The following is a 20,665-nucleotide window of genomic DNA, read 5'->3' on the forward strand; positions in this document are numbered from 1 at the left end:
GCGTAGACCCCCCCCAAACCCCACACAACTTACCACATCTGCCGTCGCAGACGTCCTGGCCCCGGGAAATTCCCCAGGAGGGGGCTGTAACCCCTCCTACCCATGAAGGGGCCTTGACCGCCTTCCCTTTCCTTTCGGCGACCCATCCTTAGAAGGGACCGCCTCCCCGTTGAGGGGCCAATGGCCACCTCCCCCGAGCGCCCCCATCCGTAATGGGTGACGCCCACTCATAGGGATCTTCCAATTAGTGCTCACCGATCATGACCTTACCGCCCGACAAAGATAAATACGACAATGATAACTAAATAATTAAAGACTAAATATAACAGACAGTATCAACAACAGCTTTATTCAAAGCATGCTTCCTGATGAACACTAAAGCACAATTACTTTATTTGCAAAACATAACACAAGTCGATCATTCTTTATTGCATACTCAACATCTTCACGATAACACCACCACCTGTAAACGAAAATCAGAATTATCCATCAAACTTTATTCAAAACCACTCGCTGTCTTCAGGGGCTGGTGGGTGGGTCAAAATTGGCTCTTCGTTCCGTCTCGAGCTCACGTGCAGCGAGGAGGTGCAGCTTCAGAGCACAGGAACAAGAGGATGCTTTCTGGTCTTGTTCCTCCTTTTATCCGTCTTCAGGGCGGGCGTAAACCCGCCCCTGCCTGCCCCAAGGGCGTGGCCAGCCGCGTCAGTGTCTAGGCCAACCCACTCTAGGGCGGGAACAGGCGCGCCCCGGCTACGCCGCTTCGGGCATACCAGCCGAGACTCGCCTCCCGCCCAAGATGGCTTCCCGGGGGGATCGTGGTACTCAGCCATACGTTCGGGGGGACCGATTGGTCGCCCCTTTCCATATGGCTGAGATACCCGCCACCCCCTCTCAACACAATCCCCAAGGATGGGAAACCGGAAACAGTTCTGAAGTTTTTTGGAGACGGGAGGGAGTGACCCTCCCGGGCCGTATTTATTAAAATATGAAACAAAATTAAAACATTAAATCAACAGTTTCATATTATGTACAATTTCATTACCACATTACGATGTTTGGCTAACCTTAACATATCCTCTAATACAAAGGTTCTCCTAGCCGAACTAACATCCTACCAAACATTTACTTAACTTTTGAAATTGTACATCCTAACGTTTAAGGGCCAACGGCAAGGTCGTAACCGGTGTCAAGATCCCTAACCCAGACATATCCCCCTCACTTGAGAGGGGCGGCATGGAGGCATACCTCAAGTGCAACTACCAATTTCCCTTGACTTGACGGGGGCACCAATAAAACTCGACGCCACTTAAAGGTCGTACGAGGACTCGTGTGAGGTATCTAGAAGGTAGCGTAGACCCCCCCCCAAACCCCACACAACTTACCACATCTGCCGTCGCAGACGTCCTGGCCCCGGGAAATTCCCCAGGAGGGGGCTGTAACCCCTCCTACCCATGAAGGGGCCTTGACCGCCTTCCCTTTCCTTTCGGCGACCCATCCTTAGAAGGGACCGCCTCCCCGTTGAGGGGCCAATGGCCACCTCCCCCGAGCGCCCCCATCCGTAATGGGTGACGCCCACTCATAGGGATCTTCCAATTAGTGCTCACCGATCATGACCTTACCGCCACAGGTCCGGATAGTTGACCGGCTATCCGGACCCCCCACCATACTCCTACCTAAAGGTCATGTTTTAACGTCTTCAGCCAAGCTATGAAGTCTCCTATGAGTAACTCATTCCCCATCCGAGACAAATGAACACCGTCCCCCAAGTACATACTGTCATCATTAATACATCCATGCGCGATAGAATGCAGTGCATTGGAACGGAACAACCTACTTACTTTGTTATTAATTTTCCTCACAGAGTGATTTAGAGCAGAAACAGAAAAAGCCCCCCGCCACACTTTTCGTGGGATCATATGGGACCACCCAATTGTGCACCCTGGAACTCTCCTCGCTAACCAACTTACAGTGGAAAGCATCGCCTCCAGGAGAAGTCGTCTACCAGTGGTGACCAAATCATTGCCCCCAAGATGTACTATGACTACAGACGGCGGTGACCTCGTCCGCCCTAGCAAACCCTCGAAAAAAGATTGAAACTGGTCAATACAGAGACCGCCCTTTCCGTAGAAGGACACACTGTACCCGTATTCCCCAGCCACGTGCACCATGTCACCTGCCTTGAATACGTCCGCGGCACGCCTCACGTATGAGTGGCCCACGACCCACACCTCCTTTTTAACAGCCGGTGATGTCTGACCGCTGGCCCGGTGTTGGGTCGACTGCATAGTCCGCCCCGCCTCGTAGGCTTGCGTAACTGAAAACCAAACAAAAACAAGAAGCGTGAGTACATCATTACAGCTTCACAACATGTGCAAACGCACATACCTTTTATAACAGTTGGAGGACCAACGCCCCACACGTTTAACCTGTTCCACATTCAGACCCCTGGCTGTAGCCTCTGTGGCAGCCCCTATCCGAAAGGAATGGGTCCCAAACTCACCCGGGGTCAAGCCCACAGCTGTAATTGACATCGCAAGCACCCGCTGAAACTGAAACCTTGTCAGTGGGGTGGCGTCTGCGTGTCTCAACAAGGACCCCCCCCATGATGCCACCCTTTGTGTCAAGTAATCCTCTAAACACTTCACTGGGCACATGGACGACCCGGGAATCCTGTGTATAATTATGCCGTCGCCCATCCCGCTTTGATCGGTCTTGGACCTTACAAACGAGACCGTCATCGTCTCCCCTCTGATTTGAACGTGCTCTGCGCACAACCCTCCCGTAACATCCTGCTTGTTCCTCGCGACTAATTCGCTTACCCGCATAGCTCCATGAAATGCTAGCGTAAAAGCAGCTCGGAATAACACTGTCTCAAAGTGAGACGAACATGTTGTAGGGAGTCTGGATAATAACTGGGCCAACCTATCCAAACCTATCGGGCGCCTCTCGTCTACTCTGCGACCCTCAAGGCGTTGCCACCCTTGTAGCGCTTTTTGCACAGTGAAAGACGCTGTCGGGTCCTGTATCCCGTGAGCCCTAGCAACAAAAGAAATGGCAGCCCGATGCCTCTGGGCCGTGGCCACCGATTTCCCTGCCCGATGTAAAGACATCAAAAAAATTCACTACCCATTCCTCCTGTCCCCAAAGCTCCCCTCTAGCAGTCCCCAAAAAGGCTAAATAGGAAAGGAACGCCCCTTCATATGCCTTCCTCGTCCTGGGTGCTAAACTCTCTCCCACGAGGTTACGAAGCTCGGGGCACCGAGAGACCAGAGAGCTTCGGGAAAGGGTGCAGGCTCCGGGTCCGCTGTGGGAAGGAAACCCCAGAAAGCCTGCATACGAAAACGAGAAAGGGCATCAGCCGCCTGGTTCATTATCCCCGGGACATGTCTCGCTTTGAATAGTACATTCAATTGCATACATAATAACACAATTTCCTTGAGCAGTCTCAAAATCCATTTGCATCGTGCTGCCTGGCTATTGATACACTCAACCACGGTCATATTGTCAGACCAGAATACCACAGCGTGATCTCTGAACCCTTCAGGCCACGTCCTCAGGGCCACCAAAATGGGGAAGAGTTCCAGGAAGGCAATGTTACTTGTCAGCCCACTGTCTCGCCACCATGCTGGCCATTTTTGTGCAGACCATCGAGTACCGAAAATGGCACCAAAACCTATACTCCCTGCCGAATCTGTCCATAACCCCAGTTCCTCGGAGGACACGGCTGGCTTGTTCCAGACGACTCGACCATTGAAATCCGCCAGAAATGCCAACCAAATGCGCATGTCCTGGCGGACCTCGGCCGAGAGCCTTGTGCGATGATGGCCCTCCTTTAGTCCGACCATGGCTTGAGCGATCGAACGGGAAAAGGGGCGGGCCATTGGTATAACTCTTAGGGCAAAATTCAACTGCCCCACTAACTGCTGTAGCTGATGCAGTTTAACCTTAGTTTCACTCATACACATTTGCAGGGATGCCCTGAATTTTAACACTTTATCACCTGGTAACCGGAAACAACCTTCTCTGGAGTCTAACTCGATCCCCAGAAACTCGAGGCAGGTCGACGGACCCACCGTCTTACCTGGTGCCAATGGCACGCCAAACTGATTCATTAAAACACAAAATGCATCCAAAGCTTGTCCACATTCCGAATCCCCGGCTGCCCCCAGGAACAAAAAATCATCCAGATAATGCATAACATGTTGAAAACCCGTCTTCCTAGTAAAGACCCATTGTAGGAAACTACTGAATTTCTCGAAATAGGCACAAGAAATAGAGCATCCCATCGGCATACACCTATCCATGTAAAACTGTCCCTGAAACGTGAAACCCAGTAGCCGCTGATCGTCTGGATGTACCGGGAGCAACCGGAACGCTGACTCGATATCAGATTTTGCCATCAGCGCACCGGGCCCCAGGCGATTCAACATGGCCACGGCCTCATCAAAAGATGCGTACCGTACCGAACATATTTCTGGGTCTATCGCTTCATTTACGGAAAGACCCCGTGGGGCTGACAATTTATGTATCAGCCGAAACTCACCCGGGTCCTTCTTGGGGACCACTCCTAAAGGCGAACAAACAAAGTTAGCCACCGGGGGTACACTAAACGGACCAGCGACTCGACCTCGAGTAACTTCCTTCCGGATCTTTTCCTGTACCACGGTCGTATGCTGCAAGACCGATATCTGATTTTTGCATCTTTCCACACCCTGAAAGTCCCCTACTGGGATGCGGAAACCGTATGAAAACCCGTTCCGCAACACCCCAGCAGAAGCACGATCCGGGTATTCCCTGAGCCAGGGAATCATCGCCAAGGTATCAATCGGGGTAGGTAAAGGCGCCCCTCGGACTATGTTAGACCTGTTTGGCGCCTCCTCTACCCCCGTTATCACCCGTTTTGGCTCTGCACGTGGACTCAGGATGGGATGATTGCCCACACCCACTACATTCGTGTTTAAACTTGCACGATCCCTGGGGCCTAGTACATTTACCCCTGTTAAAATTCCAACACACCCCCTTTTTACCTGTATTACCGGTAGGCCTCGAGTGATTGTCGGTACCCGTACCTGATCGAAAAGGCGTCCCCGCATACTGACGGGAGGGTTCGCCCACATTACTCCCTACCAATGGTACTTTCAACATACCAGTCTCCTTCATTTTGGACCAGGACACAGAGTCATAACAATCCCAAGTTAAGTTTTTATCATGTTCTTTCGCTTTTCTGAAAAGATTATCATAGCAAAACCAATGATTACCCTCGTGTGATACCGAGTACCCCATGATCCGTGACTGATAACTCGGCAATTCGGGTAGCAATTCGGGCCTCCGTTCACCCAAGATCGATGTGAAAATCCCCCATGCCTTGCCCCAATTGCCAATGTTTTCATTAACCTTAAAGGCGGCCATCTTTGCGCGCCAAACACTCGGATGCATGAGTTCCTTCTGACTTTTAACATGCTCCATCTCATAATGATCAGTAAGCAACGAGAAGATGTTTACATATTCCCCTGCCCATATCTTTTCTTTAATAGCTAAAGGAACATGCTGACCCAACCTCTCCCTTCGAGAGGGTGCCGACTCTTCCCTCGCAATCGGCAATGGCCGCTTACCTGAACTGGACGCTGTGTCTGCGACTAAAACCGTCCCCTGAGGCTTCCCTACAGCCGCGGCCGGCGTGGGTACCCTCGCTGCTTCACGTGTTTCCCGCAGTTGCTTCATCAACACCTGCGCGTCTACAGCCGTGGCGCCCTCGCTACTTTTTCCCAACCACGCTGCTAATTGTGCTGCCAGCTCGGGCGGCATATCTTCCTCGGACACGGGGGTGACCACCACGGGAATCGGATTCCCTTCCTCCGGCACAGGAGTGGGTGCTTCGAGCGGGACACTGGGACCCGGGGTATCTCCCCCAGCTGCTCCTCTCCTGGGCCTCTTGCCTTTTCCACCCGGGGCCGTACCCTCCAAAGGTCGTTTCGGGCCTCCTTCCTCATTTTTATCCATCCGCTTCTTTAGGTCGGTCATCTCCTTCATGAGAACACGCAGCATCTGTTCGGTAGTCATTCGCTTTCCCGCCTTCTTCGGCATCCTCCTACAGAGTATCTGCAAAACAAACGAGAAAGATTACAACGCTCAAAATTGGCTCTTCGTTCCGTCTCGAGCTCACGTGCAGCGAGGAGGTGCAGCTTCAGAGCACAGGAACAAGAGGATGCTTTCTGGTCTTGTTCCTCCTTTTATCCGTCTTCAGGGCGGGCGTAAACCCGCCCCTGCCTGCCCCAAGGGCGTGGCCAGCCGCGTCAGTGTCTAGGCCAACCCACTCTAGGGCGGGAACAGGCGCGCCCCGGCTACGCCGCTTCGGGCATACCAGCCGAGACTCGCCTCCCGCCCAAGATGGCTTCCCGGGGGGATCGTGGTACTCAGCCATACGTTCGGGGGGACCGATTGGTCGCCCCTTTCCATACGTTTTACAGAAATATTACTTTTGCAGAAACAATGTCCTGGTATTTCACACTTGTCTTTCTAAAATCTACATTGATAAAATGCTAGCCACAGAAAGTTGCGTAACCCATATGTAAACCAAATTAGCAGACCATGAATAAAATATGGTTCAAATTTTAATTTATGTATAAATTAACTACCATCCAGAAACAATGCTGTGTTTCTGATTTTGATACTGAATTGGTTAATCAGTGATATATTATAGTGTAGCACTATATAAGCATAAAGAACAATATAACTTTATAAGTTACTTCAGATTTGTCTCTGATTAACTCTGTGTAGAGAACTAATTAATGTCAGATTGAGTGTTAACAAATAATGGCAGTGCAATATAATGGTCAGCAAACACTTTGTGCTTCGAACGTCATACGCATGTTAGCACTTATTCTATTACGTTATCCTTATTTGCTTGGTGTCAGGTAGCATATCTTGCATTCGATAATTATAGATCTTGCATTTCACATGATTGTGGCAGCCATTGAGCCACTAACATGTACCTTTTTACACTGTTGTAAAAAATTGTATGACTCCGAAAAAGGAATTTGTGTTGAAGTTTTATTAAGAGTACATGCCGCATTATATTAATAGATATAAGTATGAGAAAGGATGTAACCCTATTGCAGTATTTGTGCCAATTTTTGTGTGTTGTAATATGTATGGCTTAAAATGTCTAATGTTTTTGTATTCTATCAAATACATAATTTTGTATTGATAATTCCTAATTTGGTGGACAAGGGGATAACATTATTTATCTGTACTTACATGTAAGAACTAAGGGGCTGATTTCAACGTTGATGTAGGTGCAGTTGCTCTCTGCCGGTACAACTGCACCAAAGCCATGCAAGGACCACCCACCATATTGTGAGTTGAACTCATTTACGACGGATGGTCCTTTGCCTTCCCCATGGCGGTGCCTAGAGAACATGCACCTCAATGCGAATGACAAAAAAGTGCTGGAACTTTGAGGGAATACAGACAGGGGGACACATATTGTGCCCCCCTGAATGTATCCCCTTGGAGGAGGGCATTGTTCATCTACCGTCAGCTGAGCCCTGCCATGAAATGGTGGTGGAGGATCTTGTAGTATACTGAGCGGGACTGCACCAGTCCCGCTCAGCATGTTACATTGTGGTACCACTATGCCACCACCAGGTGAAAACTGTTTCTTGGCGCAGCTGGTGGTCCTCCGCTGCAATGACTTTTGAAGTCATAATGTTGTAGAGGGTGGACCGCCACCACGAGTCTGGCGGTCAGAAAACCAACAGACTCGTAATCAGGCCCTTAGCTCTTCTGAAGTCTCTGATTCAAGTGGGTAGGTATGGACGACTCATGTGATAGGTGAAGAGCCAACACCTTTTTTCAGACCTTTGTAATTGTGCAATGCGAAATGTATCAAGCGTAATCAGGTCCTCCACCTTTAGCAGAAATACCCATGAACTTAGGATACTCCCACATTAATAAGAGTCACACGACTCCTATGTTACCAGAGAGAGTGCATGATTCTCCCAAACCTCTTTCTCCACAACTCAAGTAATCCTTGTGGCACTTCACTAATTAAGGAAAAGAAATATAATTAGACAATCAGGATGTGGAAATGTCTCTTACTTAATTTCTCACATTTCAGCCTTTTAAGAAACCACCCTGTGCTTGTGGCATTAATCATGTTCTACATTTGAGACCTTTGATTGACACAAGGTATTTTTATTCACCTTATTCCTTTACGGGAGAGGAGGAGCACCCCACTGATCAATGTTTATCCCTAACAAAAGCCTTTCTTCTCTCACGATCCTTCTGCATTGGCAATCTTCTTTTCAATGACACCCCTGCCACTAAATGTCTGTGAAAATCTTGCATACCTGATGAAGGTTCTCTCTCCCTAAGCTAGAGATCACAAATAAGCCTAGAAAGATTGACATTCTGCTTTGATCCTAAAGTTCAAACTCAGTCCTGCTGTTTTGAAAAACTAGAGAACCAAACCATGGGGCCCATTAGGGTGTCGGGCGGATCGCCACCGCCATGCGGGTGGTGGCGATCCTGCAGACATCCTTGTCCGCCTGCCACCCGTTTCCCCTGCCATATTACTATGGCGGGGGGACCACGGCGGACGGAAACAGCATCCAACGCTTTTCCGCCCCAGTCGCCTGGTGGCCGGGGCCCGCAAGGGTTCATATGGTGGCGGTGTCTATCAGATACCGCCAGCCATATTAGCATGGGCTTTGGGAGATGCCGCCTAGGAAAGGCAGGCGGTCTTTACTTTGGGGGCCACCTGTGGGCCCCCATGGTGAAGGCGAGGTGGGGGGTGCACATGGGGGGCACCTGTGGTACCCCCCTGCATTTGCACACATAATGCGGCAGGCACAGTGCGGTGCCTGCCGCTTTGTGCATGCAAATGCATGCCATGCATTTATAGCATTGCAGTGGGTGCTGGTGTAAACACCGCCCACCGCAATGCTATAAATGCATGATGCACCCGCCACTGTGGGGGGCGCATCATAATATGCATGGCGGGACCGCTACTCAGCTCACGGGCGGTCCCGTTTTCCACGAGTATGGCGGGCGGGCAAAGTCCGACCGCCATCCTAATGGGGGCCCATATACTTACGCCTCGCAATGCAGTCCTTATGACCTCACAGATTACATCTCTCATTACATGGTCAGTGACATCAGTGATGACATCACTGATGACATCTCCAATATGTATATTACCTACTGACGGTCGCCAGTAGCTAGTTATAGTTATAGTTAGGACCTAGTTTCCATAGGAAGAACATTTTTTTTTTGCTTATAACCTTGGCTTAGTTTAATAAATCTTCATGAAATTTTCAAAAACAAATTCTTTGTTCATATCAACTCCTATGTTGAAAGTTTGGTGATGATTCGTCAAGGGGGTCCGAGAAAAAAGGGGGGTCCCAAAAACGCGTTTTCTCCATGTAAATTTCCATAGGAAACTTTAGACAAGGCTACTGGTTGAAGGGGTGAACGGAATTACCTCAAATTTGCCAGGGAAAAGGTGTAAATCCATTCAATGGTTTTTGAGAAATATCAAAATTTACAGATATCAATATTCGGGAATTCTGCCATCTGATTGGCTGAGGCGCAATTTTAGAGTGGTGGAGAAAGGAGGCATGCCCTTCAAAGTCCTCTCAGCAATTAGGTTGTGTGGGTCTTACTGGAGGTAACAGGAGAGCTTGTTTGTCTCTAAGGATCCACAAAATCCAAGGGTACTACTTTCCCAACCAGCAGTGTGGCTTGAGGCACATTTGCAGAGTGATGGAGAAAGGGGCCTTGGCCTTTGAAGACATATCAGCAATCCTGCTGTATGGGACTTACTGGAGGTAATAGGAGGTATAGTTGGCCCCCAAGGACCCGCGGCAGCCAAGGGAATATTATCCCCCAATCAGTTGTGCTCCAGGACATGCGTTTGCTTAGTGGTGGTGAAAGGGGTGGGGCCTCCGGTGAAACAATGGTCTTTTTTATTATTTTGTTTTATTTTTTCGGGTAGAGGGCAGGGTGGACCCCCTTCCCTGGGCCAACTTTGACCCTGGGGACCCAATCCCCCTGGGCCAGGCCTATTTTGAATGGGGGAGTGGGCAGCGTGGGCTGATTTCTACCCTGGGAATGGTAAGCAGTCAAAATATCAATTTTTTTATGTTTAAATGACAGAATATTGATGTTTATATGCAGATAGTAAAAAATTTGATGTTTTAAATATCGATTGTAATAATATCATTTTAGGTTTGTGTGTTTTAAAATTGATGTGAAAAATATCGATTGTCAAAATATCGTTGCGTTAAAATGTCGATATTATGTTGTATTTTGTTAGTTTTAGTATATAATGTAATAGTTTTTTGAGTGTTTTAATATGTCATTTTAAACGTATAGTATATTTTAAAAAAAATTATATGTGTTTTAACTTATATATTTTTAGGAGCGGGATGTTGGGTTTATAGGGGATAAGGGTGGGGAGTTTTCCAAATACATGTATTTGAAATGTAATATTTTTTTAATTTTCATTACATTTTACAATTTATTTTGTATTAAAAAAAAAGAAAAATAATTTTAGGAGTGGGATGTTGGGTTTATAGAGGATAAGGGTGGGGAGTGTTTTGAAAAATCTATATTTGAAATATGATATTTTTTACAATTTTTATTAAAGTTTTAAATAAATTAATTAAACTATACATACCCTAGAACTCATGATCATATTTTGTTTTAGAAGTTGATGAAGTCCAAGTATTCTACATTTTGAAATGTTAGTTCCCAAGCTACACCCATGGATTTTGATGCTTCCCCGGACCATGTAAATACAAACAGGAACACTCTTAAATGGATTATTTCTCTTTCGAAAGGTGCCCCTTCCTGCATTTATACAATCCTGCCGACAACACAGGCACCCTTGTATCATGGTGCAAGGGTGCCTGCGTTGGTGCTAGGCTTCTGGAAAGGACAGAAATGCACCGTATTGGATAAATAGGGTGCATTCCTGCCCTTTGTCTTTGATGTAGGACAGCTTGCTGAGCTGCCCTACACCAAATCCCCATAAATGAGGGCCTTAGTGTTAGTTGAACAAGCTAAGCTGTGTCGGTGATGAGGTGTGTGAAGCATTATTATGTAAAAGCAAAGGATACTGACCTTCATGGGGAAGATCAGCTGTTAATCCATCATATTCAAATATATAGACCAGTTTGGTTTGCACAGATGCAATTTGGATTTGATGATATGAGAGAAACAGGTGTTGATGTGGTGGTGTTAAGAGTGCATTCATTAAAAGGGGCTATGGCTTCAAAAGCGTTTTAGATGTGAGGAAAGTTGGAAGACATTCTGTAAACTGCTGATTGGTAAAATGGGTCAACCTCTACATCATCTAATTTAATTCCATTGATCAAGAGTGAAGAAATGTAGGGCAAGAGTTGTGAAATTTGACATAATCTGAACTTCCGGTCTTGCAATAAGAGTGCAATTTTCATAAATTTTAGTAATTAGAAAATCTGAAATGTATTAAACACTAAGAGGTTCAGATTATTCCTCACATAGATGCTCGCCCTTTTAATGATTTACTTTGTTTTAGCTTTAGATGATTTTCTTCGAAATAAGTTTTTGATCTTGGAAAATGAAAATGATAAAAAATTAATTATCAGCATTAGTCTAGGTATTTTATGCAAAAATTATGTTTATTCTTGACAGGTTAATTCCTCACAACTAAAAGACAAGTTCCAGTGTTTCCAAGTTTCCACATGAAGTATGGACATAGGATAATGACATTTCCTTTGTTCATGGGTATTTAATCTTTGTTCACCAACATAATCGACTCTGTGTTCTGAGGAGACTCGACAACTGTTAATGTAGGTTTCACCATCAGTCTTTGTCGTAGAAACAAATACTTTGAGATGGGAATCCTTGAGCTATATACAACCATTGCATCTATGCCCAGGCAGAAGTGGCGCCACCGTATGCAGACACAGGGAATGTATTCCTAATGTGCAGTTCAACTATGGGTGCCATCATATTTTGTTTAACTAATATGCTGGGGGCATTTCCAAACATTTAAAGGTCACAATATTCATTGATCCAAGCATGGTGGTGCATATGGCACTGAAGAGGGAGTTGTCACCTGGCAGATCAGGTGGCAATGTGATGATGTCAGGCATCATGCACAGAGCCTAATGAAAGCTGCTGTACTGAGTGTTGACCTTGGCATAGTCTATGTTCGATGTCTGACTGATACTTCACTAACCCAATAAGGATGTAAGTTGAAATGGCTATCTGTACTTGGAAGTGGCAAATTCCCTATTTGTTAGTCAGAATTTGGAAACCTCAAAAGCAAGCTGATCTTGTTGACTATTCTCCTGCCATTTTCCTCTCCCCTCAGCTGCATTCTTTCTCCACTTACTTCAAACTGTCATTCACCCTTACTTCCATCAAGTACCATTAATTATATTTTGTTTGAGAACACCCATTGGTATTAACCAGCCTGGAAAGACAATAAAATGCAATGGTGCAAAGATATATGGGTCAATTAATTTACAGTAGCTGAAAAAGAGTATGCCACTAACTTTGAAATATGACCACAAAAATGTTTTATTATCACAAAAGTGGCACCTCACGTAATTTACCTTTCTTTGTTGCAAAATACTCCACCAGACTCTGTGCCTCCTCCTGGATCCGCGCTTCTAGACTTTTCTTCCCAAGACCAAGATTCCTCAGGGTCATCAGTCCAAAGCGTCTCTGCTGCTTCCAGTTGTGTCCAGAAGAAAGTATAACTCCTAAGGATAAATATGTTAAACTGTCTTTGATGTCAAGCAACCCACTTTATTTTTAGGTGTGGCAGAAGAATGCATTTAAACTGTTTTCCAATGTTACACATGTGAAGTTGCTCTACTCAAAAGAGTACAAGAGAGACTGATTCGTCGTGAACTGCCATTTTGAGTTATAAGTATTTTTATTTGTAGTTATACACAGCACAAACTTGGCCCAAAGGCATTAAAGTGCTTTATATGAGCACCAGGTTAACATTACACAAGGTCAGGCTATGTTAGGTATGGAGAAATTAAGTAATTTGTGTAGAATCACAGGATAGTGGTCCAGCTCAGCTCGTCATGAGCACGGAAAAGGTTAACATTGGAATGTGGGAGCCAGGAAGGGGTTAAAAACTCTGGCTGTTAGGTCACATCTTCTCCCCTAACATCATTGCCTCTTTCTGCCCCTCACACCTCTAAGGTAGCTGCCTTGGAGGGTCCACATCTATTTTTCTTCCTTTCACATACAGGAGACTTTTTATCTGTAGCATAGGAATCAATCGGTTTTGTAACATGTAGGCAGTTCTAGCACTTAGATTCTTATCAGTCAATAGCTCACAGTTCAGATGCCTAGTCAGATATAGCAGAGGTGTGTATCCTGCTGGGGAGGGAAGACCACACGCAAGGCATCCTAAGAGACAGACTACTACACAGAGTGCAGGGGTGTGGCATCAGCACTGCCTTGTGTGGCTAGTGCACAGTTTACACAGGTTGCCTGAGTTCTTTACTGTGCTAACATTGCTCCACAGCCTGTTCCTACAGCTGATCCGTCCACTCACTCGCTATGTGCTCAATTCACAAATCTTTTCTGTTAGTAGAAATAAATCAGGTGTAAATCAAAGCTTCTCATGGAAAGGTCTGTGTGAGTTGGCTTTCTGAACCGGTCTTACAATCATAAAGATTTACAAAGCGCACACCTAAGATATGAAAAAGGTGAATTACTAATGTACATTTGTACCAGGCACCCAGTAACCATTCCAGAAAGAAGAATGGTATTGGGGCAGATAGATGATTGTATAAAATGTTCAGGAAATCCATCTATTAATTTCCCAATGAATGGCACCTCCTTCTGACTAACTTCTTTGCCTTCAGAGCTAGAAGATTGGCTCAGTGAGTAAAAAGCTTGACACTGATAGAAGCTGACACCTGCAGATCACATACTCAATTCTTGACAAGGGACTCATCCTCCCATTCTTCCAAAGTTGATAAATTGAACATCACTATATCGCAAAAAGCATGATAGTAAAAAACGCTATTTACAGCACTTATAAATAGTAAAACTTCAATAATAAGAGCTACACAAAAACAAGTTATTGATTGCTGTATATCTGTGCCATATTGGCGCAGGAGCTACCTACCCTTGCCCTTTGAAATTTCATCAAACAGTGGAGTTGTAGGGCGTCCAGAAAGCTCCTCAGAGTGAGAGATTAGACCATATCTTACAGTCTGGCATCCATTCAGCACCACCACTGGTGTATGCCCCAGCCACACAGTGAAAATGTTTCCATAGGTCTTTGCAAGCTGTGGATAGGAAGTAAACATGCAACAAATCAACAAACAAGAGGCGGGTAAATTACTAACACTAACAACCAGAAAGCTGTCTCATATCCATTTCACACAAGGCTGGATAGCTACTTACAACCACTGTCACCTTACTCAGGGTAGTAGTACTCCCCACTAAGGAGAATCCAAGGTACTATCGATCAGTCATTGCATTGGAAATCATCAATTGAGCAGGGTGTGAGGTGCACCTTGTTACTATTTTTCCTTGGTGTACTCACAGTTTTTTCCTTGACTGGTTTTGCTGGCTGTAGAACCCTGTCCATTTTATCTCTTCTACCCAAAGGTAAAGTGCCTGTGCTCTTCCTTTCAACATGATGTATTGGCATATCCCTAATTGAAGTATCTAACTTACCTATAAACCCCTAGTATGTGGTGCCCAAAGGGTACCCAGGGCCTGTAAGTCTGCTGCAGCAGTTGTGCTACCCACTGCAATTAAAATGCAAACACCAACATGACTATAGAGCTGCCATGTTAGCCTAGTGGTGCAGGTTTTACCTGCAAATTGCTGCATTTACCACACACTTTCACATACAACTCTGTTCCGAGCTGTTTCTCCTATGCTTTCCCACAAATCTACACACTGTTCCATCACCAGAAGGACTATTTCCATATCAGTATGTGCCAATATTTATTTTGTTTTCTCACGACTTGTTTATGGAACTGTTGGACTGGGCCTTTCTTTACAGGGGTCGGGTTGGAGTTATAGTGCACGGAGTGTACTTATGCTGATGTTGTAGTTTGCAATTACAGCCTATCACTAAGGATGAGAGCCTGAGTTGGCCCCGCCATATTGGCTCCAGGTTCAATGTCAAGTTAGACACATTTTTATATTTCAGATGGACTTACGGACTCAGCTCTTACTTCCCATGTAAATAATCCCCCCCTGATACACTTGGCTCTGGTGCCAGTTGGTGCCGTGTTATGATACCACTATTGATGCATTGGTGTCCTGCCTCTTTTGTGGTGTGCCTGGTGTGTTGACTGTGGCTACTGCGTGAGTGCTTCACATGTCCTCCGAAGTTTGGCCTGCCCGTTTGGTTCCATGGAAGCGCTGATCTGAACTGTACAGCTGGGGAAGCGCTATAATTTGGAAGCGCTGGAAGAAGAGTTGATTTCCTGCCCCCTCTGCGTGGCCTGAGAAAGGAGCTGAGGTTGTGGGCAGAGGGAGGAGCAGTACCTGAGAGGTCGCGCAGGGATTGGCTGCCGGCCGGCAGCCCGGGAAGAAGAGCTCCCCAAAGCCCTGGGTCCCCGTGAGGGAGGGGGACCCAGGTGAAGTGTCGGTGCGGGCCCCCGTGGTCAAGTGGAGCCCCGATTGCAAGTGAGATAGGCAGGGCTGGGGCACACTGTCGGTGCCTGCCCCGCCTCCCCCTACGAAGCGGTCGGAGGAGCAGAGTCCCTGCGGGGCTCCCCTGAGGATGAGGGAGCCCCAATTGTGCTGCCCAGAGGCCGTGTTGAACCCCCGGGTCCCTGTGAGGAGGAGGGGCCCGGGTGACGCCGCGGAAAGGGGGGGTCCTCGAGGCACATTGCTGGTGCTTGCCCCCCTCCACGGAAAGGAGTCCTGCGGCCAATCAAAGAGTCCCTGAGAGCCGCAGCAGAGGGTCAGAGCCCACAGGAGAAGGTGGGAGGGGGGGGCCTCGAGGCACATTGTCAGTGCCTGGCCCCTCCACAGGAAAGATCCGGCTCATGGATAGGGAGAGTGGCCCCCACGTGTTCCCTGGGCCAGCCTTGAGGAAAAGGAGTGCCAGGAGGCGAAAGAGGAGCCCCGGAGTAGCCCGGTGAGTGGGGCCTTATTCAGCCTGTGTGAGGGGGTGGAGAGGGCAACGGGGCACAGGGTCGGTGTCCCCCTCCCCCTATGACTTGGGAAATTAGAGACCTTGGAGGGTAAACTTAACCTGAACTGGACAACAGCCTGAAGAGTGAACTGGTGTAGGATGGAGGTCAATACTGTGCCCCTGGGTCCCCCAAGGAATTATTAAAGCCCCAAGAGTTAGGGCCAGGATTTATGCTAAAGCTGGGTTGATACTCAGGCCGATGGTTTCGCGCCCAGTGTGCTTATGGCCTAGTGTTAATGCCCCTGTTAGTGGTGGGCATTCCCATGCGTTATGCTGCTGAGGCCGACTGCCCCTCTAGGGAAGTGTTAGTCGCCTGAGGAGGTATTTAGGGTGGCCCGAGTGACATGTTTAGTCCTGCACAGTGACCAGGTAATAGGAAATGTTTGATTGGTTGTGACCAGTTACTACCGTTACTGATGCCAATGTATTTTGATGTTACACGCCTGCTAGGTGATCCTACGCTGATTCCAGGCTGTTAGACAACTAAGGTTGTGGGCCCCTACGGATGTTATACACCTGCCTAAGTGAGCCTAATGTACGCACTGGTGAGGTGCACATTGTGTTAGATGCCAGGGTATTGCTCAGGAATAATGCGCCAGTGTTGAAATGCTTATGGTTAAATACCTAATGTCACAGCGTAATGTGTATGCCTAAAGTTCAATTGCATACAAGGTGCCTACTACCCTGATGAGATGGTCATCTCTCTGGCCTAAGGTGATGAGACCGATATCTAATGTTAATGTGCCCTTTTACTGCAGGTGTTCTGCCCCGGTGCTGGCCTGACGTGTCATTCCAGGCCCCTGGTGATATCCCATTGCTGATTTGTTACAGGTGTTCCTGTCTGTTGGGATTTGCTGTGTTGCCATGAAGTTTTCCTTTACAGGGGTCGGGTTGGAGTTATAGTGCACGGAGTGTACTTATGCTGACGTTGTAGTTTGCAATTACAGCCTATCACTAAGGATGAGAGCCTGAGTTGGCCCCGCCATATTGGCCCCAGGTTTAATGTCAAGTTAGACACATTTTTATATTTCAGATGGACTTACGGACTCAGCCCTTACTTCCCATGTAAATAATCCCCCCCTGATAAACTTGGCTCTGGTGCCAGTTGGCGCCGTGTTATGATACCACTGTTGTTGCATTTTTGCCTTGCAGGTTGGAGATACTAAACTTCTTAATTTTCCAACTCCAACTGGTGTCCTGCCTCTTTTGTGGTGTGCCTGGTGTGTTGACTGTGGGTACTGCGTGAGTGCTTAACATGTCCTCCGAAGTTTGGCCTGTCCGCTTGGTTCCATGCTACCCCCTTGGAGATTTGGGTAACCCCATTTACTACAGGAACTCATATTGTACTTTGGTAAATTGACTACTGTTTTGTAACTTGGTTTCTATTGCTATACTTTCAAAGAGCCCTGATACCTTGAAGAATCTGGTTCGCGCTACATAAACCTCTCAATAAATAACATAAATAAAAATTATAAAGTCACCCCATGTAGGCCTTACTTCCCATAAATCAGGGTGCATGGTTTCTAAAAGTAGAACATGTGGAAGTCTAATATGAAACATGTGCTTGCACTGAAAAGCCCTTAAAATCAACTTTCGATGTAGCGGAATTGGATCTTCCATAACAAAGCATTAAGATACAATATTACATTTAGTAGTGTAATCTGCGGATAGACAACAACAACAATATTAATGTTTGGACCAATTCATTGGTGAAGTTGGATTGTAACAAATATATTTTGGAAATTACGCTTTCAGAAAGGTTACCATTTCCCTGCCTAAAGCCTGTAGATGCCCATTCACATTACCTGTGACTGTCACATAGAAGGTGAAATACTCCTTTGATGAGGAGTGAACTTACTCCCAGACCTGAGACAAAGGCCTTTGGTCTTTTCCACTGGCGGACGGACCATTTGGACTGTGCCCAGGAATCTTGGTTTTAGGTAGACTGGAGCACTGTTTGCTTGCTAGCAGTAGATCATACAGGAAATGCTGCAAAAGTGGATGGGGTTATTTCTGAAACCTTTATCCCATTGGGTAGGGATGGTCAAAGAGATGGCCCCATTCACAGGCTGGTACCAGGCATTAACGCGGCACACACAGAACCCTCCTTTCTGGACCAGTGGAAGAACAGAAGAGGGCAGAACCTACAGTTGGTGATCTAAGAAGAGCTTTTAGACAGGAACTGCTCTACCTCCTGTACCAGGCCAAAGAAGTGGACTTCAATGTTCATATGGCCAGCCTCCTGTTCAAGCTACAGGGACACAACAAGCTAAAACTGGAGATTTTTTTTACCACTGACCAGTTTGAAGTGGATCGGTTCTGGACCCTGCTGATGGTGTCAGCTACAGTGAGTCTTGACCCCTAAGTTCTGTCTGCAGGGTCTTGAACCCTTGGCTGCCATCAAAGGTCAAAAAGCTGTCTAATCAAAAAATACCAGGGTATGCAGCCACAAAATAGACTTTTTGTATGTACTAAACCCATTTTCTGATTTGGTAACATGTCACTGAATCACAAAATGGGTTTAGAAAAGTATAACAAATTACTATTTGAAAGGGGCATGTTTGGGGCATTCCTTCCAAATAGCAATTTGTTAAGGTATATATCAATATTTTGCATCTGAATTCTGGTCACAAAACATTGACTGTTTACCAACACTTCAAACGAGGCATTAACCCATTCCCTTTGTGAATGTTAAAACATTTTTTGTTGAGTAGGACACAGTGGACCACTGCCAACTGTCGGATAAAATTAATCCCAGTCAACCACTGTCAACTCTCAGATAAAATGAATCCATCTTCTTAAATGCATCACTTTTTCCTTTAAGGAATACAGACTGCATTAAAAGAACATTGATATCACTTATGGGATTACAGACATGGTGGTCTTCTGAGCCCAGCAAGGCACCAGCCTTGTCATGGCTTCCAATTGTAGTGAGTCATTGTTTGTTACTTACCTCATGATATATTGATGAGGTGTGTTGTATTGCAACCTGCTCCAATTCAGAATTTTGTCTGCTGGTAGGCTTGAAAAAGTAATTTCTATTTGTAAAAGGTCAGAGCACAATTTTTGGCCACTCTTTGCAAATGGAAATTTTGTACTTCAGCCCATTTTTTCCTTTAAAGGCAAAAGAATAAATAAAAGCATGGCACTTCAATTTTGGAGCTTTGGCCACTTGAACTTTCCAGATGGTTGGGACAGTTCGCTGTTCCACCATGTGTCCCCCAATATCGGCTCTGCTTACATGCTTTTCCAGCGGGGAAGCCACTATCACATTGTAGTGCAGTGTGAGTTTCCAGATCATGTTTAGAGGCTGGGCACTGCTACTGTTCATGGGGGGGGGTTGCAAACCCCCTAGGACATTGGCTGTAGCCTTGGATTGTTTTCATTTGTGGAGTAGGGGAATCTGGGGGCAGTGCATTGCACAAAGCCCCCATTCTATAACCCTGCCCCCTTGGGCCTCATACAAGCAATGGCCTTATGACATGCCCCCTCCACAGAACCCACCATTTATGTCCAGTGGGTGAAATTTATCTGAAAGTTGGCTGGTCGGAAACTCATATGAACCTGTTGATATCGTGTATCAAAATTGAAAGGCATACACAGTTTTTGAAATGGTTACAGAGAGTTACTTTAAACCATTCAGCTGAATAAACTTCTGCTTGTTGTGAACTAACTAACAGAGGCTCATAAGAGATTGGGTTATTAGCTGAGAGTGGTGAGAGCCCCACTCAAGTAATAAACACAGTCCCTGTCGGGGTGATCCGAAAAGTCAGTAAATAAGCCTGTGCTTAACCCTCTAGTACTTTGGCACAAAAGCAGTCAGGCTTAACTTACAGGTAATGTGTAAATTATTTATGCAGCACTGAAATAGTAATAAAGTGAAAACACAACAATTTAGAAAAAGATGGAGAACATTTTAATGAATAAAATGACACCAACATTGACAAGCAAAAATCGCCAATCCTAGTATTCTTGTCAGGCTATACCAGGTAACAGTTAAACTTTCAGATGAACTGTGAGAAGTTGCGGGAAAAGCATCAGGAAGCTTGTGGTGTCCCAGTAGCTCACACAGGAGGTCAGCCAACTGACGATTGGAGTTACTTCTGCAATCATGGGTTCAAGACAAGAAGGTCCAATCTTCCATATTCAGACATCAAGACAGTCCTTCTTTTGAATATTCACAGGCCTAGGAGTGTTCTGATGAGAGGTTCTGAGGATGGCACTTTTATACACTGTGCCAGACTATGTGTGAAAGTCATTCTCTTTGTCTAATCCTAAACTGGTTCTGGTTAGTTCTTCCCTTTTCCATGGGTTTGGCTACAATCCAACTTGGGAAACAAAATGCAGCCAGGTCCCAGTGTGGGCTGGATTTGTCTGTGACAGGACAGGCAGCTTCATAAGTTAAGAAGGGGTGGGCACATCCCTCATGCTACGTAACGTCCACCCCTCCCGCATTACTTACGATGCCGCCACCCTCCT

The 20,665-nt window shown here is 46.3% G+C and overlaps 1 protein-coding gene across 2 annotated transcripts in view; it reads right to left on the reverse strand.

Annotated features, from left to right (window-relative positions):
* Positions 1-20,665, reverse strand: part of LOC147684128 (cytochrome P450 2J2-like) — a 143,230-nt gene that overhangs the window by 66,618 nt on the left and 55,947 nt on the right. For both annotated transcript variants that reach the window (XM_086944512.1, XM_086944513.1), the window contains exons 2-3: positions 14,150-14,312; positions 12,609-12,758 (exon numbers count right to left, since the gene is read on the reverse strand). In XM_086944512.1, the coding sequence (XP_086800638.1) occupies positions 12,609-12,758; positions 14,150-14,312 (313 nt within the window). The remainder of the gene's footprint in view (positions 1-12,608; positions 12,759-14,149; positions 14,313-20,665) is intronic.

This window comes from Lissotriton vulgaris, chromosome 11 (assembly GCF_964263255.1).
Source record: "Lissotriton vulgaris chromosome 11, aLisVul1.2, whole genome shotgun sequence".
Lineage (NCBI taxonomy): Eukaryota > Metazoa > Chordata > Amphibia > Caudata > Salamandridae > Lissotriton > Lissotriton vulgaris.